The sequence below is a fragment of the Pagrus major genome, chromosome 7 (genome assembly GCF_040436345.1).
Source record: "Pagrus major chromosome 7, Pma_NU_1.0".
Lineage (NCBI taxonomy): Eukaryota > Metazoa > Chordata > Actinopteri > Spariformes > Sparidae > Pagrus > Pagrus major.
Window position 1 is genome coordinate 21,955,526 of NC_133221.1, and position 25,024 is coordinate 21,980,549.

A 25,024-nucleotide genomic window follows, 5' to 3' on the forward strand; every position below is an offset into this window, starting at 1 on the left:
TTGGTGGATGCTGTTTATGGACTATGTCAATACTATGATAAATTCTTACATGGCTATTATTATATTGGACCAGAATAGTCCAGTTTGCAGTCAGTGTTATTAATTCCTCAGATTTGAAAGAAATGGTCCAATCTGCTAAAGACTCATACACAAACATATGAATCCTTCTATTTGTTTCTTTATTAACACAATAGAAAAAAGTACTGCTTCTAGTTCAATGGGAACAGTTGTTTTTCAAGAGTGACCTGTCTGTTGTATTTGTGTTATGTGCACATAAATGTAACTGGAAAAGGGAACTTAATGACCAAATTGTGAATTGTATTATCAGCTGTTATTAGCCCTGGGATGAAAAACAGACAGTAAAAGCTAGGATGGACTGATGTTGGCTGACTGGTGTCAGGTTGTGAGCGCCCCCTGCGATTTACTGTCACAGTTTCTTCCTCCAGTAGCTAGTTTTTTCTATGGGATTTCAAGATGGCGTCGAGCGGAGGAGATGGGGAACACGAATGGACAGCGGCAGTACGACCGCTTTTATCAGCTTCGTACACCGCTTTTGAAACGAAAGAGCTACCTCAGCTTATTGGGTCTATAATCAACAGGTAACCGGTTACATGTCAATAAATTCCGTGTCTGTATTTGCTCAAATACTGGCCGTGTCCACCCAAGAGTGAGCAGCCTGGCTAACTTGCTAACTTAGCTTGGTTGGTTGAGTTCGATGGGAAACGTTACCCTCTTAGCTAACGTTAGCGGCTAGCAAGCTACTTGAGCTTAACTTGCACTGGCATCGAGTCAGTTGCTGACGTTAGCTAACATGCTAACGTTAGCTAACTTACTCAAAATACGATTTAGCCTGCCCTGACTGGCTATGCAAAACTGTTTCAAACAAGCCACGACTAATAACAAATGGGCGTTGGCCGTAAATATGTCAGTGTTGCTTTGCAAACATTAATCGACGTCGCAGGGGAACGTTTAGAAAATTTGCTTCATCATTAGCTAGCTAACACAAACATTAGCCAGCAAGCTAACTAAGGGGCCTTCGTAACGTTGAAATGGCCCAGCCACAGTGAAATTTGACTACGTCAGCTAAGTTAAGTTGCCTGAATTAAACACTGATTGTGTGCTGAGGTTGTCACATTCAGTCTAGTCTGGGCATGTCAACAGACAGTTTATGCATTAGCTGATTAATACGATCGGCAGTCAGTTTATCGTTATCTGCCGTATGACTATGGTTGGGCTGAAAGTAGGCGGGGACCTTGTAACGTTACTCTCCACTAATTTTCGATGAGGTGGTGAGTCGTCTTTAATGTAACAATATTGTAAATAAAGCGAAACTTGGCGGTATTGATGCTTCCTACTTAAATGTAATACTAAAGGACGTGTGTTAAATCCGACATGGTCCTGCAAGGAAGCTGGTGCAGTGCCTGTCACGGAGGGGGAACTTGAGTGTTTGAGCCAGGCACAGTAATCCTCGGGACCTACCGATGTATACATCACTATGGAGTGACTATCAAAAATCAGTAGTGCCTTCACAGTATCCAGGATGTGACTTGACACTCCTCTTCAGTGGTGACATCAGCTGATCCCTGTGGGCATTCAGTTGAAGAGCTTCCTGCAATGTTTAAAGGTTTCATTTCCTGAAGCAACACTCAGCCTGCGAATATAAGCAGCAATACTGCTACCAGACCTGTTAGTTTCGTTTTATGATGAAACAGCCAATTGGGCTGGTTTACATGTTTGTTTATAACCGATCTGATGCTCACTCATTAGCCACCATTTGTAATGTGAAACATTTTTCAGTAATATCATATTGACCATTACAGTTTTCAGCCTCCTGAGCATGAAAGTTGCATTATGCTGAGTAGTGCCGTGAGAGTAGTTTGACACTGGTGATGTATGAATCGGAGAACCGGCGACTGTGCATGATGAAAAACAAAAATTAAGATCGTTATGATATTCCAATTAAGAGCAGCAGGTCTGGGCTGTTTTGGTCCTAATGTCCTTGTACCATGTCCCAGTGGACAGCTCATGAAGCAGGTGTGAGCATGTGGATGAAGTGTTACAGGAGCCATTAATTTCCTTCACCCTGGTAATATGCAAAAAAAAAAAAAAAAGGTCAACAAATGCTGTTTTAGGAAAGGTGGGAGCTGGAAAAAAGCAGGCTGTGTGTTTTCTTTGTACATAGTTGTATTGGTTATTCTGGATACTTTGTACATTGTTGTGGTGTGGAACATTGAAGTGTATTTGTAGTGTCACTTCAGCAGGTTGTTGTCTTGTCGGTTGCAGAATAAATCGCTAGTGTACGGAGTATAGTTAAGGGGAAAAAACACAGGGTTCATGTCACTGTGAAGGACTTATGTTAACAGTGAGTTGGCTGCACAGGTCGGTTTCTACCAACACAGACTGCCTTCCTTCTGTCTGGAAGTGTGTAATCAGATCAACGATTGAAGAGGTGACATTTGGCTTGTTCAGTTTGTGCCAGTGCCTGAAGAATGGTTAAGGACCCTGCAAAGGTCTATAAGGAGAAACTTTTTTTCAGGTGTTTTTAGGACATCTTACAGGCTAAGCTCAACGGTGTAACTAAACACAAACGGGTATTCCCAGGTGACAAACTGCAATTAGCCTAAGAGCAGATCTGTCCGACAGAAAAGATTGCATAGATGGTCTGCCCAAAGTCAGGCATTAATTTTACCTGAGGGCAGTGGACAGTGTACTGCCACTAGTAGGGCCCAGTTCTTTGTTCTTGTTATATATGTGAGAAGACATATATTAACACTCATAAATAACAAACTATTGTTGTTAGAGAAATGTGGCAAAATGCAAAAGGGTGTCCCGATACAATAATATTTTCTACGAGCCTCTCTGGGAAGCTTTAATTGTTGTGCATCAGTTACCAGCTTAAAAAAACGGCACAAAGGTAATACAGGTAATAAAGGTAAAACACAATGTCACACCATGTCACTCATTTGTGCAGTGTTGATAGTGACTTTTGCACATATGTTTATCCATTCTTCATGTGTTCAGCATTTTTGGCATAGAGGTTATCTGGTTGTTGCTAAATGTTGTATGTGGTATTACTGGTAGGTTCATTGTTTTTCATACAAACACCATGTCATTGTCTGTCTGTCTCCTCATTCTCCTCTCAAGAGAGAAAACCACTATAAAGATGTGTGAATTAATTCATGTTTGACTGTATTTAATGAGATATCCCACTTGTCATTTGCAGTGAATCAGACATCCTTCACCATGACAAACAGTATGAGCCTTTCTACTCATCATTCGTGGCACTCTCTGCACACTACATCACCACAGTATGTGGTCAAAGTACGTATCATTCATATTCTCTAAAATGTAATTGATAAGAAATTACTACTGCCATTCAGCAAAAATATTTAAATGTTACAGGTTGTGTTTCTTCCAGCCAGCAAATGATTTTTGCTCTGTCTTTTTAGTACCGAGAAATCAGCTGCTGTCGGTTGCTGCAGCATGCAAAGTATTGATCGAGTTCTCATTGCTGCGCTTGGAGAACCCAGATGAGGCATGTGCAGTATCACAGGTGAGAGAAACAAACTGCATGGGAGATTGTTGTGAAGATTTTAGTCAGTTTAAAGGAGATTCTGCATTCATCGTCCACAGATAAATTGTTACCATGTTTTCTGTTAGCCACCCTTTTTTGTTGTTGTCGTTTTTTAAAGATCTTATTTAGTTAAATTTGCTTGGTTTTTCTGGTCATGTGTGCTAGTTTTCTGTTTGAAAGGACATCATTTACTGTATTGACCCACAAGTTAAATTGAATAATGCTGTTCATTTTTCTTCAGAAACACCTGATTCTTCTAATAAAAGGACTTTGTACTGGCTGCAGCAGACTAGATCGCACAGAAATCATTACTTTCACTGCTATGATGAAATCTGCCAAGTTGCCTCAAACCGTCAAGACCCTTTCAGATGGTAAGTGTCCTTTTAAGAGATGGACCAAAGTTGAACAATAATTCATTGATTATGACACAACACGGCTACGACTGGGAATATGGTGGCCCTCCTCAAAAGGATTTATGAGTCATTGCTATTTGATTTATTGCTTTATTGGCCTTAATGCAGGACAAGAAATCTTCAAAGCTTTTGTATGTGACTGAAAAAATGTGTCCTTGTTCATTTAATAGTGGAAGATCAGAAGGAGTTGCCCAGTGCTGTGAACCCGGAGCTTCGACAAAAAGAAGTACAAATGAACTTCTTTAATCAACTGACTTCAGTTTTTAACCCTGACCTTACCACCATCCTGGCCTCCCCATCAGCAGCACACATGCAGGCAAGTGTTACAGGATAGCCCTCCAGCTGCCTGCTCCATCACTGCCATCAGTGACTGACAGCTAAAGTTAACCACAACAACTTGTTTTCTCTTACCAGTGTTAAAAAAAAACAACTCACTTTCAACCTTTTGTCAACCCTCTCCCATTATAGGCTGAGAGTGATTGCGATGACCAAACCACAGATCAAGCCATTCAGGCCAAAATGAAAAATGCCTTTGTCTCTCAGAATGTGTCAAGCTTACAGGAACTTGGTGAGTAGTTGTTGCTTTCTTGTAGGACATTGTTGTTTATTAACACAAAGTTTACAGTTTTATGGCATACCAATTTTAATGTACAAGTTCTGGCTAGAAAGGCCACAGTTTGTTAATATGCATTAACTATTGCTGAAGATTTTGTATATCGCCCTAAATGTTTATTGGAAAATACATTTCTTTCCAGTTACTTTTCTTTTTTTCTTTTCATTACAGCCACTTGAAGTACTCACTCATTCAGCATTATTTTTTGTTTTAAATGATTTCCAAATGGAAGGTCAATTTGAAATTTTAGTGTAATCAATTTGATTATCATGCCACTAAATATGTAAAACACAGATGTATACCATTTTTAAACTGGCTAGCCCCGTCACCTTGCAGCATGTCTTACTAGTAATTTAACAGAATCCTGTGTTGATTTTTCACTGTCATTAGTAAAAAAAGATTTACTCTGGCAGATTGCATAGATTCTTAAAAGATATAAAGCTCCAAAGCTATTTGCATTGTAATCTCACATATATCCCATAACTTGTATTTCTAGGTGGGTCTGAGAAGTTGCTACGAGTGTGCCTCAACCTGCCCTACTTTCTACGCTACATCAACCGTTTCCAGGATGCTGTATCAGCCAACTCTTTCTTTATCATGCCTGCCACAGTGGCTGATGCCACTGCTGTCCGCAATGGGTATTTTTCTAATTCTATGTATTAAATAAAAATCTTCTAATGACAATTTTTAGTGTATTTTATGTTATATTTTGATTTGTTTTGAGGGGGCATTATCATCTGTTTGGAACGTTTTTTTCTAATTAACTTTCTATATTTAAAATCTGTCATACCCAGGTTTCATTCACTGGTGATAGACGTAACCATGGCTTTGGATACACTTTCCCTGCCTGTACTGGAGCCCTTGACACCAGGGAGATTACTGGATATGACGGTGCTGGCTTTGAGCTGTCTCTATGCTGGTAGGTGTTAACTCGATATTGGTCAATAGAATTAGAAATTCCAGTGACTCAAAATACAAAAACCTCCAACAAACAAGGAGGAAGTGTGCATGGAGCAGCAATACTTTTTTAAATTTTCTACAGCAGCCTCTTAATATACCGTGGTGCAGCAATACAATCTCGTATGAATGTACTAGCACCCGGTGGAACAACCACTACTGCTCTTTCCCCTATTTAATCAACAATTCTCTGCATAATGTTGAAAGTCAAATTGGTAAAAGTAAAACAAGCCTATTTTTTTTACCTGTTTAGGTGTGAGTGTGGCCACTTGCATGGCCATCCTGCAGGTAGGTAGCGGCTTGCAGCTTCGCTCTGCCTCAACTGGGACAAAAGAGGAGGACTATGAAAATGACGCAGCCACAATTGTCCAGAAATGTGTGAGTATTATGAGTACAACATTCTCAGTGTATGCTCATATGTAAGTTATGAGACCCTGTCTAGTGGTACATAGAAACTTTATTCACTAACTTATATGTTTCTTTGGAGTTATATTTGTATTTTGACTGTGTCAAACGAATCTAGAGGTTATTTTCAAATTTTTGTCATTGTGTTAGTTCTTTCTTTATAGTTATTTATCATCTTTAATCACTGTTTTGGAAGCATGCATACCTTAACAAGATACCGCACATTTTAAAATGGTAACAAGTACAAAATTTGTGTTGCTACAGCTGGAGATCTATGAGATGATTGGACAAGCCATCAGCAACTCCCGTAGAGCTGGAGGAGAGGTGAGTACCTAGTTTGAGTGCTATACTTGACTTATATATGAATTATATTAGTTCAGTGCCTTTGACTATGCTTAGACTGTGCCACTTCAGAAGTTTACTTTTTTGGAAGTTAAAGTTAATGATACTGTTTTTTGTTTATAGAAAACTGTGCATTCTTGGTAATAGTGTTTTTTCTTACTTGTGCACTACAGCATTATCAGAACTTCCAGCTGCTTGGAGCCTGGTGCCTTCTGAACAGCCTGTACCTGATTCTTAACCTGAGCCCCACTGCCCTGGCGGATAAAGGGAAAGAGAAGGATCCCCTGGCTGCCCTGCGTGTCCGGGATATTGCTGCACGCACCAAGGATGGCGCGGGATCGCCTAAACTTGGTCCTGGCAAAGGGTAATTTCCACGGAATATGACATGAAATAATGTTTCTAGTGTCATTTGACCTTTTGTTAGTTATGCATGTGTTTGTATTTATATAAATGAAGGTGTAGGCAGTGGTTACTGCAATAATATCTCTGAAATGTCGACAGTCCAAGGCCTTCAGTAGGTCGCAAGAAAGGCCTATATTTAGAATTAGACTATTATAGGTCTGGAGTGGGTTTATTGGCTCAAACTGCACACTTCTGATATCCTCATGCATATGTTGTTATTAAATTTAAGAAAAAATGTCTCGCTTGAAAAGTTTTTGTTTTGCTTTTTTCTTTAGTCACCAAGGGTTTGGAGTTTTGTCCGTAATCCTGGCCAACCACGCCATCAAACTTTTGACTTCGCTTTTCCAGGATCTGCAAGTTGAGGCTCTGCATCGGGTAAATGAAGTAACAAACAAATGCACTTTCTTTCTTTTCTCTTGCTTTACAACATGTGTCTTACTTTTGTACTTGTATCACATCATATAAGTGCAAAAATGGCCACCAATATTTCCAGTACTGATGTATTACTCATTCAGTGTAGTGGTACACATAATTATTCTACTTTATTCATTCTTAAAGTTGAGAAAAGTTTAAAAGAAATGGCCCATGAAGATTATCTAATTTGAATTTTTTAAATTGTCCACCTGCAGGGTTGGGCAAGTGATGGTCCACCAGCTGAACTCAACATCATGGCACAGAGCACTTCCATCCAGAGGGTCCAAAGGCTCATTGACTCTGTGCCTCTGACCAATCTCCTGTTCAACCTGCTCTCTACTTCCTACAAAAAGGTTCAGTCATTGTATTACATAACTGTATTTGCTTAATTGCATGTTAATGTTGTGTTATTCATGTTGTGTTTGCTGCTTTTGGGAAGACACAAAAGATCAAAAAATGCAGTTTATCTGGGGGCTGCCTGCAATGGGGAAACCTAATTTCCACAGTTTTTTTTTCCTCCAAAGACCTAACTTTTGTGAAAATGTTTTGACTGCTGTTTTTGTCAACTACATGCTGCTTTTTATGAAAGATCGAAAAGGATGATTTGTTAAGACTGTTCATGTTTTCGCTTCCACCAGGCTTGTGTTCTCCAGCGCCAGAGGAAGGGCTCAGTCAGCAGTGATGCCAGCGCTTCTACTGATTCAAACACCTACTATGAGGATGATTTCAGCAGTACAGAGGAGGACAGCAGTCAAGGTAATTTATCATTCTGAATGTAAGCAAAATATCACATCAGAAAGACTTTAAACCCAAAGTTCATGCTCGATTATGTAGCATATAGCAGCTTTAGGTTAGCAAAACAAGAAAATATCATACCTCTGGCTGTTGGTTGGACATAATTTTTTACTTTGGAATAAACGATACACACATTGTTCTGCACAGCATTGCTAACAGGAACAACAAGTCAAAAGGACTTGAGAGTTAAACATTTTACGGAGGGGCTATTGTCAGTTCTGAGCTGTATCAGTGAGCAGTGAACCAGGTGTGCTGTCAGTGGATCAGTCAGGTTATGGCAGCGGTGAGAACGGTAAACACATACACATTCATACAGTAATGTAATTTGAATTTTTCTCCCTTCATCACACAATGACAGTGTAGTTGACAGTGTCTACTATTTCAGCAGAGAGAAGACAGGAGAAGACAAGTGCAGCTTGTGTCTCAGGTCAGCAGTTTTCTGTCCTCAGGTCAAAGACTTGATGTCCACTTCACTGTCCTAGATTCATTTGTTATTGTTTGTCTCACAATTTAGGCTCTGAGCTGCGGCCCTAATAGCTTAGAAAATGAAAGAGCCACAGATGGAGAGGCTTCAGCAAAACAGCCCCTAGTCTGAAAGGTGCTTTCCACTGAAATTGACATGAGTTAAATTTTAATGTTTTGTCAAAGAGGTTCATCTGTGGCTCAGTGTGGTTCAAAGGATAATACCAGTGGTGTTGACATGTGGGTGCTGTGGTTTTAAAAGCATTCAAACCTTACATCAGAGCTGGGTGGTGAATAGAACCGTTCCTGATATCAATGTTTACAGTGACCGGCCGACTAAATTTGACTCCTTGGTAAGCTGAGTAAAGGTTTTCCCCAGGTGCTTTTAAGAGAACATCGATCCTTTGTCATCCAGTCTGTGCCCTGTCTTGTCCTGTCTTAATTTAATGCACACCTCTAGTTGTCAGACTGTTGTTAAAGTTAAACTTAACCCTATTATTTTCATTTAGTAAATTGTCAAAAAAGGTGAGTATTTTAAAATTGTTGTGATGACTTTGTGATCATGTGCCCTCCCCCTATCTCAGATCCTGTTAATTTTTTCTTCTCTCATCATTTTCTTCTTCCATCTTGTCATTGCATAACTTGTCACACATATCTGAAAAATAATGTAGGACCCATGTCAAAACAGTGGTATTATTCTTGAGTACGATAAAGTTGCTTGTAGAGTATGGGCTTAAACACACTATGCTACGTCTTGCTGTCACTTGAAAAGTTATGCTGTTTATATGTTGCATGCAAATGTGAATATCAACTTAAAGTGATATTCTGTTTAACAAAAGTAATTCCTTAATTTTGTATTTGATTTTAATCAGATACTTCAACTGGCTATGTCTGCAGTGAGATGCTTTTCAAGTCTAGTCACAATGCTGCTAAAATATATTTTATTGATTCACAGCTACTGAACAAAGTAGCCTTTTTGGTACACCACTCACAAGGATAGGAGTTCAGTGTGTTGCCAGTCACTTGGCAAGCAAAAGCAGTGACGGGCTGCCTGATCTAAACCTCAGTGGTGCTTTGTGACTTGAATGATCATGGTGAACTACCTGTGACACTATGTGAGAGCACAAAGTAGTGGTACCAGTGTCCTTGGTAGCAGAAGACCATAGGCCAGAAATTGATCACTGACTATATGGTCATATAATTGCATACACCGGCATGTCTTGCACTCCAGTGCAGAACGGAGCAGAGCTGTCATCTAAATTGGATCAGGTGGCGGACAAGGATCCCTGACACACTCATTTAACCCAAATGTGTTGTGAGGGTTAACTAAGAAAGTCTTGCAGACCCGTCTCACCAGATCCTAAAATCCCATTTTCAGAGTTATTCGTCCTCCGTTCAATGGGACATTTAGACATAGAATCAAAGTGGGCTATGATAAAATGTTCTGCAGCTGAGGGGCAGCTCCAAAGGGTATTGAAACCTTCTGTGGCAGCTAACCAGATAACCTGTTGTTGGACATCTGTGGAGGGAAGCAGTCAACATGTCTTTTTGGTCTCCAAGATTTAGATACTCTCTGCATATGCTCTTAGATGAGAAAATTATATTTTAATTCCAGTTGTTTTTACATACATGCTCCTTTTTTTTCCAGACTTCAGACATTACTGAATGTAACTGACTGGATATTGATTGGGCATATTATTATTATATTTCCATTGGTTAAGAGCAACTAAAGTGATATAGATAGTCAATAAAATAAATTCACATTAGAATGTTGTTTTAGTGCTTTTTCATTAGACATTCAGGATTGTTGACCTGCTTTTCAGTGACATAGGGATGACCTCTTTCATTATCATTCCACTACCTGTTTTAGTTTGAAGTACACTAGAGAAAATGGGAAAATAAACACAGCACATGGGCCTTACTGTCATGTCTTTTGAGAAAAGTATTCTCAGAAGGAAAATTCTGTAGTATTCTTCTTTAAGTGGATATTCACCAACAGGACGTCACTATATGTTCACTATTTATTGCAGTCTTTGGCTGTTTTCCCACTGCCTGCACAGTGTTGTAGGTGTCATGCACTAGTTTGAAGCTTTGTACATCTTTGATGACACCACTACCACCCCACAAATATCTTGTAAGTCTTGGGACAATTGTTACCTCCACTCTAAGAAATATTATAAATTATTTTTCTTTTTCTGCAGATGACGACAGTGAACCAATCTTGGGGCTTTGGTTTGAAGAGACTATTTCACCCACCAAAGACAAAGTCGCTCCCCCACCCCCTCCACCACCCCCACCTCTGGAGACGTCTCCCAGACTGAAGAGCCCCAGCAAGCAGAATCCAAGTGAGAATGGAAACATTTTAGCTGGACGTAAAGACCCAGAACTGGTGAGGACTCATTTTTGTAAACCCGTGTAATTCTGCAACATTAAGTCCAGAGTAAAGAGCACCTGTATGTTTTTTTTTTTAGAATGTTAGCTTACTTTTCATTTCGCCTCTAACACCTTATGGAAGTTATTCAGTTTTTTCGTGACAAACCCTGCAACTCAAAATTGTTTGTTTCTGTAGTTCCTTAGTTTAGCCTCCAGTATTCTGAACTTCATCACCACCTCAATGCTCAAGTCCAGGAACAACTTCATCCGCAACTACCTGAGCGTGTCTCTTACAGAGCAACACATGGCTACTCTAGCCAGCATCATCAAAGACGTAGACAAAGATGTCAAAGGTAAGTCTTCTTTTATGCAACTAACAATATTTAGCCTAATTTCTTTTTGTTAGCTAATGATGACTGTAGCCCATAATTACAATTCATGCTGCATAGTTTAATGCATTTGTTTCTCCTCAGGCTCCTCAGATGAAGTGTTTTCTTTAGCTCTGTATCACTTCAACCACACCCTGGTAACATCAGATCTTCCATCCCCTGCCCTGCAGGTAAGAAGAACTCCATTATCTTAATCACCATAATCCAAAATCTCTGTGATTAACTTCTAATCATGAGCCTGTTATTTTTGAATTGTTTATTCAATGTCACAAACTTAATTTTGTATCTTTTGTCTTTCCCAGAGCACCCTTCTTCAGCAGTTAGGTGTTGCACCCTTTTCAGAGGGTCCCTGGCCTCTGTATATTCACCCCCAGTCATTATCAGTCCTCTCCAGACTTCTCCTCATATGGCAGCACAAAGCCAGTGTGCAAGGAGAACCAGATGTGCCTGAGTGTATGAAAGTCTGGGAAAGGTATGGCAACCTTGGCAGTTCTTATCTGGCTCATATGTACAGTGGACTGGTTTAAATTATCCCTTGATGCTGTCACGCGTAACAACGTGATTGTCAGTTAGTATTGTTGTTACACAATGTTGAACTCAAGGTGTGGTAAATTTAACTGGCAATGGAAAAATAATCAACTGGAGTTGGAGTGCTCACAGAAAATGCTCGGCTTTGTTAACTTCCTTTTTTCACCAATTTCTCCTGTCTGCTATCTTTTCCTTCCTGCTCTCATAGGTTTTTGGGAACTTTGAAGCAACACACCATTCAGAGTTCTGTTCACGGAGAAGATGACCTAAATGTGGAGCACCTCCAGCTCCTACTGCTCCTTTTTCACAATCTGTCGGAGCGTGGTCGACGCTCAGTCCTGACCCAGGTTACTCAGGCCATCACAGAAGTTGCACAGAGCAGAGACTCCCAGCTGAAGGCAGTGCCCCTCAACCTGGCACGCCTGTGTCTGGTGTTTGACTACCTGTTACGTCATTACTCCAAGGCTCCCTTGTACCTTTTTGAACAGGTTAATTGCTTATTTTCAAATGGCTATTGTCTCATCCTGTTGGTAAATTGCATATACAAGTGTGATTCTATTCATTTTGTTATACATTTGTTAATGTATAACAATGTTTTAAACTTATCAAGTAAAATACTGTCCTGCAAATTAATTTCTTCGGAGCAGCTATTAGCTTCATATCTTGATAATACCACAGATTCACATATTTCTATGGTAAACTGTTTTTAATTGAATCAAACTGATTTTGATATGATCACACCAGCTAGAGGAGAGATATTACAGCCAAACTAAATGGAATTACAGAAATTATTCTAATGCTGATTCTGAATAAATGTGACTGTGTGTGTGGCATTGTAATGACAGGAAATTGTCTTTCTCCACCATGAATATTTTTTATAGGTGCAGTATAACCTCCTGACACCACCATCCACCGGGCCAGGTTCTGTTCAGGAAGGTGGCAAACGCAGCAGTCTCCCACTCTACTATGGATTCAAAGAGGTGGAGGAGAACTGGGCCAAACATTGTTCAGCTGGTAAGACCAAGTGAAGGAAATTATTTTTTTACCCACTGACCAGAGCCTGACAGTAGGTAAAAGTTGCAGGGACCGTTATTGTGGAAATGGAAATTAAAACAACAGGAAAAAAGAATGAAAATTAAACAATTTGCAGAACCTCAGCAACTTTCACACTCATGTTTCATATTGTCCATGTTCTTATTTCTTATCAATGAAGAGGATGTAGCAATGGTGGTGCTAGATGAGAAAGTAATAATGTTTTCATGTTTTTCAAACTTTTAAACTAGATTCAAATGTGCAGCCCAAATTCTACTGCGTTCTGTCCCCTGAGGCATCTGAAGATGACATCAGCAGACTGGACAGCAAGGTTAGACTTTGACCTTGAATGAATAAATACTTGGATATATATGTACCACCTTTGTGCCTCACTGTATTGATATATAACTTTTTCCCCCCTGGTAGGTCTTTCCTAAGCTGTTCAATGGAGCTGTTAAATATGATGACCTGTATGCGTGGCTCATCTCACTCCTTGTCGCAGGCTCTGAGTTTGACACAGCAAGAAGACAGGAGAACAAGCCCATCACTCCTATGGTGAGAACATACCTCATGAACAAACAATAAATTGTGTAAACAGGTTAAATAAACCAATGATGCACCTTCATGATTAAGTGTTCTTCTTCTTGTTTGTTTTTGAGAACCTATTAATGAAAACTGTTTTAATTAAAAGTAACTTAACAACAGCAGGCTTCAACCCTGAAATGAACTGAGTGGGGGTTTTGAAATCAGCATAATTGTTTGTCACCCTGCACAGGAGGCATGCTCCCTTCAGTACTACTTTCTGATACTGTGGAGGATCCTAGGCGTTTTGCCACCTTCAAAAGCCTACATGGAGCAACTAAAGAATGGCTGCAGCGATCCCAGTGAGAGCGATATCCTGCACACACTGCGATGGTCCTCACGTCTCCGGGTGTCTACTTACGTGAATTGGATCAAGGTCTGTTATAACCTGAAAGTCCTAAATAATTGCCATGATAAATGCCAAAACAAATAAATTTAATAAATATTACATTTGATTTTGTGTCATGCCAAATTTAAATGTAACAGGTTATGATTGATGAATTATGAATGTTATGAATTTGTGAGTATTGTGCTCATAATTCCAAATAAGTGCTCACTCATTTTCAAACAAATCAGTTTTAACTTGATGATGATTTGCATTATTAAATTGATTTTCTTCTTGAGGTCTGATTTACACAATATACCAAACTGTGTCCTTAATCCTGTAATATGATAAAAGTCTTTTCCACCATTGTATTTTTTGATGTATGACTATGCCCATGTCATCACTGACAGGAACACTTGGTGAAGCAGGGAATGAAAACAGACCAAGCAGCCACTCTGGTTGAGATGACAGCTGCTAAGTGCAGCACTGTGAAATATGATGTGGAGCTAGCAGAGGAGTACATTGCCAGACAGGTATAGAATAAAGTGTACTCAATATTGACCTGTTAATTGATTGTCATCCAGACTAATTTTTGAACAGAACTGACACTGTGTGACAACTTGTTTCTCTTGCAGATTTCCACTTTCTCGAGTGTAGACCCAAATGTCATTCTTCCACTTCATCAGTTACCCTCTCTACAAGCCATCTATACACTGGATGCAGTCATCTCTAAAGTGCAGGTTTCCCTAGATGAGCATTTGTCCAAGGTTGCCATTGAGGCAGACGCCCACAAGTCATCTGAGATCACAAAGAACCTTCTGCCGGCCACACTACAGCTCACTGATGTTTACACAGCCTTTACAAGGTGAGAATGGGATCAGTCTAATTTTGGCGCTTGACTTAACACTGAACATCAGACAAGCTTGCGTAGGTTATGTGTTATGTCTAGCAAGTGGGAATATGAGTATGTGATTGAAATAGCTGCAGGTTTTGTTTATTTATTGCTTTATCTTCTGGCTAAAGAGGATAAATGCATGATAACTTTTCCGGTTTCTCCTTTTTTGTATCTCATCCCAGAAAACAGTCAGTCATTAAAGGTGTTAACAGAAACTACAAAGGGCAGGATTTTTTGTTAATTTAATCACTTCCTTAATCGTAGCAAGGAACCTAAAAAAGAAGGAATGGTCATTACATCAACGAATCTTGCTCAGTTGCCAGACTGTAGTGGCACCTGTATTAAAAGTCTTTGGGAGATACATGGAGAAACACACTAAAACCAAACATATCTACTTCATATGACTTCTGATGAAGAAATACCTCCAGAAAATGATTGAAAATGACCACTGATTTTTTTTCCCAAAATGATTGACGGGGCTAATTATATTGTGACCAAACAAGACGGGTCCAACCAAATGTCACTGTTGAGACTGCAATTACACTGGGAACAGGAGCCTTTCGCAAATGAAAGGAGGGACAAACAACATGTCGAATAAAATTAATCTGTCGTTGCTTGAACTGTAGAGCTTTGATGCTGCCATTTTGCTGCAGCATGAGTGCAGTATAAACAGGCCAAACAGTATTTTACAATAGTTACATGCAAAAAGTGAAAAAGTGTTTTATTTTTCTATGTATATTCAACTGTTTGTGTTAACCTTTTAAACGTGCCTCAAATCTAAAACCTGTCAAGAAAAAATAACGCTCAAGCTGTCAATCCTTCATCTATCCTAATCAAATTATTAAACCTTGCTTGTCATGACCAGGTCTTACCTACTGATGAACATCCCAGAGGAAGGAGAGAACAAGCTCACAGATGCCAAGCTCCAAGGTTATGCTGCAGTTCTGTCCATTGGCTCCACCCGCTGCAAGGCCAACATGCTGGGTGTGTAAAAGGATTACTCAAGAGTAAAACAGTTAACAATATTTTCACCTTCACAACATTTTGGTTCATTCACTGTTTTAATCTGAACCTTTTTAAATTCACAGGTCATAGTATCATGCAGAACTTGCCATCGGCTGTGCAGACTATATGTGAGACTTGGAACAGCATCCAGACCAATGAATTCCCCAACATTGGCTCATGGGTATGTTAATACAGTTGTATATATGTGTGTGTGTGTGTGTGTGTGTGTGTGTATATATATATATGTGTGTATATATATATATATGTGTGTGTATATATATGTGTGTGTGTGTGTATATATATATCTATATCTATCTATATATATATCTATATATCTATATCTATATCTATATATATATATATATATATATATATATATATGATTGAATTTATTATATGCTGTCCATTTTAAGGATCTAATCAGAAATGTCTACTTTAGAACATGTAATAAATATAGAGCCCCCAGTATAATTATAGTAACGTTTTTACCATTATTGTCCAGCCCTACACAGCATTTCATCTAAAAAACAATTGTACTTATTGTTATGAGACTTATAGCCTATTGTTGTTTTTTGTTTTACCTCTCAGCGAAATGCGTTTGCCAATGATACCATTCCATCAGAGAGCTACATCAGTGCCATCCAAGCCGCTCACCTGGGCACACTGAGTTGTCAATCCTTGCCTCTGGCCTCTTCTCTTAAACACATCCTACTCTCTTTGGTTCGCCTCACTGGCGACCTCATTGTGTAAGTGCTTGTCCATTCCTATTAAACATCATTAAACATATAACCAACAGTATGTGACAGATAGAATGTATTCATGAGTACACTGTAATCATCAGTTAATAATTCTGCATGTCTGTCTCCTCAGCACAGAGGAGCTGAATCCTTCGCAGGTTGTGCGCACTTTGTTGCCCCTCCTCCTGGAGAGCAGCACAGAGAGTGTGGCTGAGATCAGCAGTACCTCACTGGAGCGCATCCTCGGCCCCTCAGAGTCAGACGCCTTCCTGGCCCGCATCTACGAGCGTTTGGTGACCGGCTGTTACAACATCATTGCCAATCACTCAGACCCCAACAGGTATGTCGTGTGTGACATAATAATGAATCTTGCATTAAACATTATATTTGATATTAACATTGATTAAAAACACTGTGTAATAGTGAAGTTTGCACTGCTAAAAAATTAAGGCCCCATTGTACAGCTTTTAGCCTAGTTTAGCATATTGTATTTGTTTACTAGCCTACACATTTATTGTTTGGTGTAGTCTCACTGCTCTTATCAAACTTTGATCCAATTTCTTCAGTGGTTTGGATGAGTCTGTCCTCGAGGAATGCCTTCAGTACCTTGAAAAGCAGCTTGAGAGCAGTCAAGTCCGCAAAGCCATGGAAGAGTTCTTTTCATTCAGGTATTTGCTCAGCTGATAAAATAGGCTGCATTATTACTATGGGTGTCACGATTTTGATTTTAAATCGATCGAAATTAATTCACAATCTCGAACTTCGAATTAAAAAATGGAATCGTCGATGCTGCCACGCCCCCATGTCATGTCCGGTCGGCTTGCCAAGGGGAAAAAAACACACACGTGTTGAAGTGCTGCGAGTCAACCTCCTCTAACTTAGCTCCTAGCTAAGCCTGTAGCTATTAGCTACAGCCAGTCAAACGATAGCATGGTGTTACACCATTCCTGTTCGGCTCCCGGACCGTGGTCGGGAAGCACAGGGGAGATGAGTTCCCCCAGGGTCGAAGTTTATGTTTACTTTCGGGGTGAACCCCCTTTCCCGTGTTAAGCTGGTCGGGAAATAATACCAGGGAGCTTTGCTGTATCTTGAGGAGCCGTCGCCTTTATTCAGCCAAACTGCAGCCTATATTGTTCACTTTATTGCTGTCGCTACTACTGCTACTCCTTTCGCTTCTCCTTCCTCTCCCATTCATTCACTGTTCGCACGTACGCACGCTCCCTCACTCTCGCTCGCCCACTCACACCTTACGCACCTTGTATATGTCCAACTGTTCAGAAATAGTTTGTTAAGACACTTAATTGTTCAGAGAAGACTATGGACATGGCTGTTTTATGTTTTTGTTTGTTTTGTTGTGAACTTGAATGTCATCTTCTGTGAAGAAGACTGCAGTTACAAAAGAGAAACTAGATGGCAGGTTATTTTGTTTAAGTTTCCAATTGACTGAAGATATAAGTTATTGTTACATTATGTTGTTAATAAATGTTTTAAATTTGACAATGTAGTGTGGTACATTGCGAACAAAGGTCAGATATTATATTGCATAAAAGTCTATAGTCTAAAAATGGCATAGCAACCTGTGCTTTAAAAAAAATAAATGTAAAAATCAAGAATCGAATCGAACCGTGACCTTAGAATCGAAAATTGAATCGAATCGAGGATTTGGAGAGTCGTGACACCCCTAATTATTACACATATATACTGCTGTCTCACTTTTGTTGTGCTCTTTTTTCCAGTGGTGAACTTGTCCAGATTATGATGGCAACAGCCAACGAAAATCTGTCTGCAAAGTTCTGCAACAGGGTGCTGAAATTCTTCACCAAGCTTTTCCAGCTAAGTAAGTCTACAGTTATAATTTCAATCAAAAACAGCTATCTGAAGGTTAGTGTATGCTTCAAATGGACTGGTTCATACAAATTGTTGCCTGTAAGTGTTAGGTGCAGTTCTGAATGGCCACATTTGAAGGCAGAGTAAAAACCCTGCCGTCAGACAATCCAATCCAATCCAATCCAATCCAATCCAACTTTATTTGTTAAGCACTTTAACACAACCAAAGTTGACCAAAGTTCTGTACAGAAGAATAAAATTACATATAAAATACAAAAATAAAAAACATGAGTAAAAAATAATAAAAGCCACGCAATACAAAGGAATGAAAACAAGGAGATAAAGTCGACATCTTACTGGGTGTCAAAGGCCAAGGAAAAGAGATGGGTTTTAAGAAGTGATTTAAAAAAAAAAAAGACAAGGGTTAGAGACGAGAAAGTGTAAAAATGGGAAGAAAGCCACACACTTTAAGACAGTCTTACCAAAGGCTTGCACGTAGTTGCTCGCAATTGTACCTGACAAGTGGCAGAAACACTAAAAAAAGAAGTTCAACCCTTGCATACTTACTACTGAACACCTGGCCAATTGCTGTGTAAATGTGGCCTACTTGTCTGATCCTCTGTTTAGGAAAGTTATAGGGGGCAGTGAGACTGATGTCAGAAAGATGTGGGGGGAGGGATTTTCAGACAATGTTCGATGATCCAGTAAGCACATTTGAAGCACACTGATGTCTTAAAAGTGTCAAAAATCAAATCATAAATCTTTTAACTGCAAGCCTAAATCTCATGATGATGCTGTCGTACCCAGCGGAGAAGAGCCCGAACCCCAGCTTGTTGTGTCTGTGTGGCTCGCTGGCTCAGCTGGCCTGTGTAGAGCCCTCTCGACTGCAGTCCTGGCTGACACGCATGACAGCCACCCCACCAAAGGACTCGGAGCAGCTGGAAATAGTGCAGGAAAACCGACAGCTCCTGCAGGTGCTCACCACACATATTGTGCGTGACAACAGCCAGGTGGGAGAAGGAGTGTGCACTGTCCTCCTCAGCACACTTATTCCTATGGCAACAGACATGCTGGCTAACGGTGACGGTACCGGCTTCCCTGAGCTCATGGTCATCATGGCCACACTGGCCAGTGCTGGACAGGGAGCTGGCCACCTGCAACTGCACAGGGCAGCTATTGACTGGCTGACCAGATGGTAAGAAATAAGTTTAACAGACCTGCCTTTACCTGATTTGATTTACACTATGAAGCAAATATATGGTCTTTAAATTTCTGAATATTCATTTAAAATTTTTCTCTGCAGCAAGAAGTATTTAACACAGAAGAATGTTGTGGAAAAAGTGAGCACAAACTTATCCCAAGGAAAGGTAGGTTTTTATATTTTCAGTATATTGCACCAGTTTAAACGCTGGCACATTAGGCATTTTAACCATTAACTGTCAAGTCATTGATGTGTACCTGTTCCTTGATAACAGCACGCCAGCATGCTGGAATGCTCATGCCACATCATCTCCTATCTGGCCGATGTGATGAACGCCTTGCGGCAAAGCAGTGGCCAAGGAACCTCAGCACTGCTGATGGAGGGAGAAGAGAAGGCCATGGAAGTAGACTCTGACTGGGTGGAGGAGCTTGCACCAGAGGAGGATGATTCCCAAGCAGAGGACTCTGTGAGATCTCATCCCTTTGTCTATCCTTAAACCCAGCCTTGTTCTGTAAATGTGCAGTATAGTATAATACTAAACTCACATTGTTATACAACAAAGCCATTTGGCCAATCTCAGGCAATAGAAAAACAACAAAATGTTCCTTTAAACCTGGTCCAGGCCACCTGCCCCAGAAAGCTTTTTTAATGTTTGTTTTCCTGCTACAGTTTAAGTAGAGGGAAAAACCCTCCGGTTGAGTTGCATAGTATGTCTTGGCTCCTAGTCTAGCCCATTTTGCTGTCCAGTAGAGCAAAGATAACATAATGGGTTTGACCTCAATAGTATTTTCCAGAGGGAATGTGGAACATTTTTTATTCGGATGCAGGAAAGATGCTTGTGATTCCTCTTTTTTCTAAACAAAAAAAAAGTTTCATTTTAATCATATATGATTCATGTAGCCAGTCTTAGAGTCTTTGGGACCCAAACAGCTGAGTTATTTGATTTTCACTTAAAGATATTTGAGTAATTGATGACATTGTCATTTTTCGCTCTACTCAGTTTTTGATCCTTGGAACAATCCATCCTAACATGTTTGTCAATGTTTGACAGGATGAAGACTCCCTTTGCAACAAACTCTGCACCTTCACCATTACCCAGAAGGAGTTCATGAACCAGCACTGGTAAAGAAAAGTTTATTGTTCCCTGTGATTTTAGTTTTGTCCTTGAATGAGGCCAGAGGTTGTTTCTTTCTTTTAATCAGGATCAAGTCAATGGATTTTTAGTGGATCCATAGGTGTTTGAGTTTAAACTGGAGGACTTGTTTACCTTAAAATCGGTTTGGCACACAGTAACCCTTTCATAACTCAGAATCAAGAGCAAAATCTATAAATATAAAGATCCCATGTACTGTAGATTTTAAAAAAAAAAGAAGAAAAAATACTGTAATTTGTTTGGGCTCATGGAAAGTTTATTTTTTACATAGTTTATCTTCATGTAGCTGAAAGGGAAAGTAAGTCATTGTGTTAGTGGAATATTTTCTGTTAGCAGTGTGTTTATGTTGTGCTAATGTGTTGGGTGTTCATAGTCAAGCCAACTAGTGAATTTCACTCAATAATCATTAAACTGCTCAGTTTTTTCTTACTAAACCTGGAAGCAGCATCCGGAAGGTTTTTGTTATGTGGAGTCTGGACTGTGGTTATATTTGGTGTTTATGTCGTGCACCTTTACACCTGAGTATGTTAAAGTGCCTGTATGTAGAAATATGTAGGTGACATTCTGTCGTGACTAAATTGTTGATGTACTACACAGTCCTGTCCTGGTCCTTTTCATTCTGCAGGTACCACTGTCACACCTGTAAGATGGTGGATGGGGTAGGTGTGTGCACAGTGTGCGCCAAGGTCTGTCACAAAGACCATGAGATCTCCTATGCCAAATATGGCTCTTTCTTCTGTGACTGCGGTGCCAAAGAGGATGGCAGCTGCCAGGTGAGACCGAATACCTCAGGTCATCATGGGAAGAGAACAACAGCGGTAACTTTGGCTTGCAAGTCATTCCCCCATTGACTTCCATCCCGTCATTTCATTTGGTCAGGGTTATAGCTAGCCCACACATATGGCCAGAAAATGAGAGAATCATGTTATGAATGTCTGTTGTCCACATTTTGTTTACTGAAAAGGCCAGCTTTCCTAGTTAATCTTATGTGATGGATTTTGAATGTGCATGTGATGATGAACGACCCATCAACTACATTTTACCTTCAGTTTATTTCTGTTTAGTTCTTTGTCAGTCTTTTGATTATAATGTCTCAAAATAATTTTGTTCAAATGGATAACAAAGTGAAAGTATATGATATTGGCATGCAAAAAATTCAAATACAATTAACAATTGTTCCAGTGATATCAAGAGTCCTGTAAGTCCATGTATTTTGTGTGCCTTTGCAGGCAGTTTAGATAAAGTGCGCCTCCATCCAGCACAATCTGTCTGACCTTCCTTTTGACTATTTACTCCACAATGTGGAGGAGCTAGAAAAGCAAAAGCAAAAGCAGGTTATCCTAACTGTAAAGAAGTTAAACAAAGAAGATGCTTTTATGATAAAAGTTTGTATTAGATGTGCTGCCACATTCAGACATGTATGCATGCAAATATCAACAATGTCTCTCTTCTCACTGCTCTCCTTTGTGTCATACCATCCACAGGCCTTGGTCAAACGCAGCCCCAGCAGTGGCATGGGCTCCACTCTGAAGGAGTCCTCTGCATTCCAGAGTGAACTGCGTATGCCTGACAGCTCTATCCGCCACCAGAATGCCTCACCCTCCGACAAGGGCAAGGTCACTATCTGTGATGGCAAACCTGGTGATGAAGACAGACCTAAGAAGAGCAGTGTGTGCAAGAGTATTGAGGGCTGCCAGGAAGAGTTGCTAGCACAAGTGGTGAGAGAAAATATGTTAATCTATTCTTGTTTAATCATCAAGTCTATGTCTCTGACTGTCTTGTGTCTTTTTATGCTGAAAAATGAAGCTCAAATGACTTAAAATTATTGCATTTCTTCTCTGGTATTGTAGTTCTTTGACATAGGTACACTGCACTCCCTTCACATAGTTTAACTTAAACTTCTGTCTCTCTTTCTCCACAACAGATGGCATCATCCACTGCAGCGGTCATACTGGAGATGCTTATGTTTCTCATGGAAGCCATCCAGACAAACTTCCAGCAGGCATCAGCAGTGGGAAGCAGCAGCCGTGCTCAGCAAGCCCTCAATGAACTGCATACTCAGGACAAAACTGTGGAGATGACAGACCAGTTAATGGTATGAAGACCTGTGTCATTTTGTGTATTTAAAAAAAAATTAAAAATCACATATATAATACTATATAAACATTATTAGAAACTAAATTGTATTTATTAAATTGCTTTCCGTCAGGTACCCACACTTGGCTCTCAAGAAGGGGCTTTTGAGAATGTGAGGATGAATTACAGTGGTGACCAGGGACAGACTATACGCCAGCTCATTAGTGCACACGTCTTGCGTCGTGTTGCCATGTGTGTCCTGTCTTCACCCCACGGCCGCCGCCAGCACCTTGCAGTCAGCCATGAAAAGGGGAAGGTAAGATTCACAAACCAGTAAGCTAATTCCCATAATAATAATACAATTATTATACAAAAATAAGAATATTTAAAGCCTTAGTGGAGAATGTTATATAGATCTTTATTTGATGTGTATTTCTATTTTCTTTCATGTTGTTTGTTTGTTGTAACCCATTTTCTTCTCCTTCTCAATAGATAACAGTTCTTCAGCTGTCCACCCTCCTGAAACAGGCAGACTCGAGCAAGAGGAAGCTGACACTGACACGACTGGCCTCTGCTCCAGTCCCTTTCACTGTCCTCAGTCTCACAGGCAACCCTTGTAACGAAGATTACCTGGCTGTGTGTGGCCTCAAGGTCAGAAAACCATCTGCCTGAAAGAGCCTATATAAACCTATAGAATGAAAAACAATACAGGCAGTAATGTAGTTATTTTGCTCGCGATAAAATGGCACAACAAAATTAACCATGGTAGAATTCAGGGTAGCTATTCATGCCAATGTTAGCTACGTAGACATAGAGGTACTTTTTTATACAAAATGCTGCTAATTGGAAATTGGTATTTGACTGTTTTGTCTTCGTCGTACGTTTATTTTTTCCCAGGACTGCCATGTTTTAACATTCAGCAGCACAGGCTCTGTCTCTGACCATCTGGTGTTGCACCCACAACTGGCAACTGGCAACTTCATCATCAAAGCCATCTGGTTACCAGGCTCGCAAACAGAACTTGCCATCATCACTGCTGACTTTGTCAAGGTATGTTTTAAGAAAAGGGATATCTTGTACATAACTATTGATTTGGGACAGTTGCTACTTTTTGCATGTTGAAAAAACACTCGTCTTTGTCATTTGTCAACTTCTCTTTTTCTTTTTTCTTCTTTGCTAAACAGATCTACGACTTGTCAGTGGATGCCCTGAGTCCCATGTATTACTTCCTGCTCCCAAGTTCCAAGATCCGTGATGCAACTTTCCTTTTCAATGAAGAGGGGAAGAGTGTTATTGCCATTATGTCTTCAGCAGGTTACATGTACACCCAGCTCATGGATGAATCGAGCAGTGCCCAACATGGCCCTTTCTATGTCACAAATGTATTGGAGATAACCCACGAAGACTTGAAGGTAAGCAGGGTGTACATCTAGGTAATTGAATTATACCCACAGAATGGTGTCACGTGTGACCACTTCAGTCGTTTGATGCATCTTGAAAATGCTTGAATGGCAGACAGCAATAGTAAAGCAAAATCTTTCTGTGTGACTCCAGGATAGCAACGGGCAGGTAGCCGGTGGTGGTGTGTCGGTCTATTACTCCCATGTGCTTCAGATGCTTTTCTTCAGCTACAGCCAGGGAAAGTCCTTCGCTGCCACAGTGAGCCGCAGCACCACAGAAGTGCAGAGGCTGTTCCCCATCAACGTCAAAGGGTAACACTTCCTCCACACCATATATGGTCTCTTCACTTGCCTGCACTGGATCTGAGTAATGTAATGGGTAACTGGAAGAACTGACTTATGTCTCCATCTCTTTTCTTGCCCTCCTGTACTCTTTAGCTCTAATGGAAGCAGCAGTAAGATGTCGCCTGCTCTGTGCCAATGGTCTGAGGTCATGAACCACCCAGGCCTGGTGTGCTGTGTGCAGCAGACAACAGGCATACCACTTGTCATCATGGTCAAGCCTGACACCTTCCTCATCCAAGAGATTAAAACTCTGCCAGCCAAAGCAAAGGTTAGAACCACATACTGCAATGACAGGGAACAGTACCTAATAGATTATAACATAGTGAGTAGAACTGAGGTCGCCATCTTGTTCTTTAGTTCACATATGTAAAACTCATAACTATATTCTTAAGGTTACCATTCATTCATTTTTTCTTTTCCCCAGATTCAAGATATGGTAGCAATCCGACACACTGCCAGTAATGAGCAACAGCGTACGACCATGATTCTTCTCTGTGAGGACGGAAGTCTGCGAATCTACATGGCCAATGTGGACAACACCTCATACTGGCTACAGCCCTCTCTGCAGCCCAGCTGTGGCATCAGTATCATGAAGCCTGTCCGCAAGCGCAAGGCTGCTGCTACTAGTGAGTTTGAGGCCAATTAAGTGCATTTTTTTTTAATCACAAAAAATACAAGCAAGTGGATACCAAAATAGATGATACACATGCAAGTCAGGGCATACATGTGTGATCACCACCACATCAGAAACAGAAAAGTAAGGGCTTGCCAGAAACTGC

The 25,024-nt window shown here is 40.2% G+C and overlaps 1 protein-coding gene across 4 annotated transcripts in view; it reads left to right on the forward strand.

Moving 5' to 3' along the window:
• Positions 1 to 474: 474 nt before the first annotated feature.
• The window catches only part of ubr4 (ubiquitin protein ligase E3 component n-recognin 4), a 47,806-nt gene continuing 23,256 nt past the window's right edge, over positions 475 to 25,024 (forward strand). For 2 of the 4 annotated variants that reach the window (XM_073470477.1, XM_073470479.1), the window contains exons 1-45: positions 475 to 599; positions 3,224 to 3,321; positions 3,450 to 3,553; positions 3,816 to 3,945; positions 4,158 to 4,303; positions 4,456 to 4,555; positions 5,097 to 5,238; positions 5,395 to 5,519; positions 5,811 to 5,935; positions 6,227 to 6,286; positions 6,478 to 6,668; positions 6,982 to 7,081; positions 7,336 to 7,473; positions 7,759 to 7,876; positions 10,579 to 10,766; positions 10,947 to 11,103; positions 11,224 to 11,309; positions 11,442 to 11,611; positions 11,876 to 12,155; positions 12,549 to 12,681; positions 12,951 to 13,030; positions 13,126 to 13,254; positions 13,475 to 13,657; positions 14,017 to 14,139; positions 14,242 to 14,471; positions 15,367 to 15,485; positions 15,590 to 15,687; positions 16,095 to 16,252; positions 16,377 to 16,583; positions 16,810 to 16,911; positions 17,980 to 18,080; positions 18,878 to 19,265; positions 19,374 to 19,437; positions 19,546 to 19,737; positions 20,323 to 20,393; positions 21,050 to 21,242; positions 21,909 to 22,142; positions 22,349 to 22,519; positions 22,634 to 22,816; positions 22,993 to 23,151; positions 23,398 to 23,550; positions 23,685 to 23,912; positions 24,055 to 24,212; positions 24,339 to 24,513; positions 24,670 to 24,871. In XM_073470477.1, coding sequence (XP_073326578.1) covers positions 475 to 599; positions 3,224 to 3,321; positions 3,450 to 3,553; positions 3,816 to 3,945; positions 4,158 to 4,303; positions 4,456 to 4,555; positions 5,097 to 5,238; positions 5,395 to 5,519; positions 5,811 to 5,935; positions 6,227 to 6,286; positions 6,478 to 6,668; positions 6,982 to 7,081; positions 7,336 to 7,473; positions 7,759 to 7,876; positions 10,579 to 10,766; positions 10,947 to 11,103; positions 11,224 to 11,309; positions 11,442 to 11,611; positions 11,876 to 12,155; positions 12,549 to 12,681; positions 12,951 to 13,030; positions 13,126 to 13,254; positions 13,475 to 13,657; positions 14,017 to 14,139; positions 14,242 to 14,471; positions 15,367 to 15,485; positions 15,590 to 15,687; positions 16,095 to 16,252; positions 16,377 to 16,583; positions 16,810 to 16,911; positions 17,980 to 18,080; positions 18,878 to 19,265; positions 19,374 to 19,437; positions 19,546 to 19,737; positions 20,323 to 20,393; positions 21,050 to 21,242; positions 21,909 to 22,142; positions 22,349 to 22,519; positions 22,634 to 22,816; positions 22,993 to 23,151; positions 23,398 to 23,550; positions 23,685 to 23,912; positions 24,055 to 24,212; positions 24,339 to 24,513; positions 24,670 to 24,871 — 6,817 coding nt within the window. The remainder of the gene's footprint in view (positions 600 to 3,223; positions 3,322 to 3,449; positions 3,554 to 3,815; positions 3,946 to 4,157; positions 4,304 to 4,455; positions 4,556 to 5,096; positions 5,239 to 5,394; positions 5,520 to 5,810; positions 5,936 to 6,226; positions 6,287 to 6,477; positions 6,669 to 6,981; positions 7,082 to 7,335; positions 7,474 to 7,758; positions 7,877 to 10,578; positions 10,767 to 10,946; positions 11,104 to 11,223; positions 11,310 to 11,441; positions 11,612 to 11,875; positions 12,156 to 12,548; positions 12,682 to 12,950; positions 13,031 to 13,125; positions 13,255 to 13,474; positions 13,658 to 14,016; positions 14,140 to 14,241; positions 14,472 to 15,366; positions 15,486 to 15,589; positions 15,688 to 16,094; positions 16,253 to 16,376; positions 16,584 to 16,809; positions 16,912 to 17,979; positions 18,081 to 18,877; positions 19,266 to 19,373; positions 19,438 to 19,545; positions 19,738 to 20,322; positions 20,394 to 21,049; positions 21,243 to 21,908; positions 22,143 to 22,348; positions 22,520 to 22,633; positions 22,817 to 22,992; positions 23,152 to 23,397; positions 23,551 to 23,684; positions 23,913 to 24,054; positions 24,213 to 24,338; positions 24,514 to 24,669; positions 24,872 to 25,024) is intronic. The other 2 variants (XM_073470478.1, XM_073470480.1) reach the window with 1 other exon arrangement.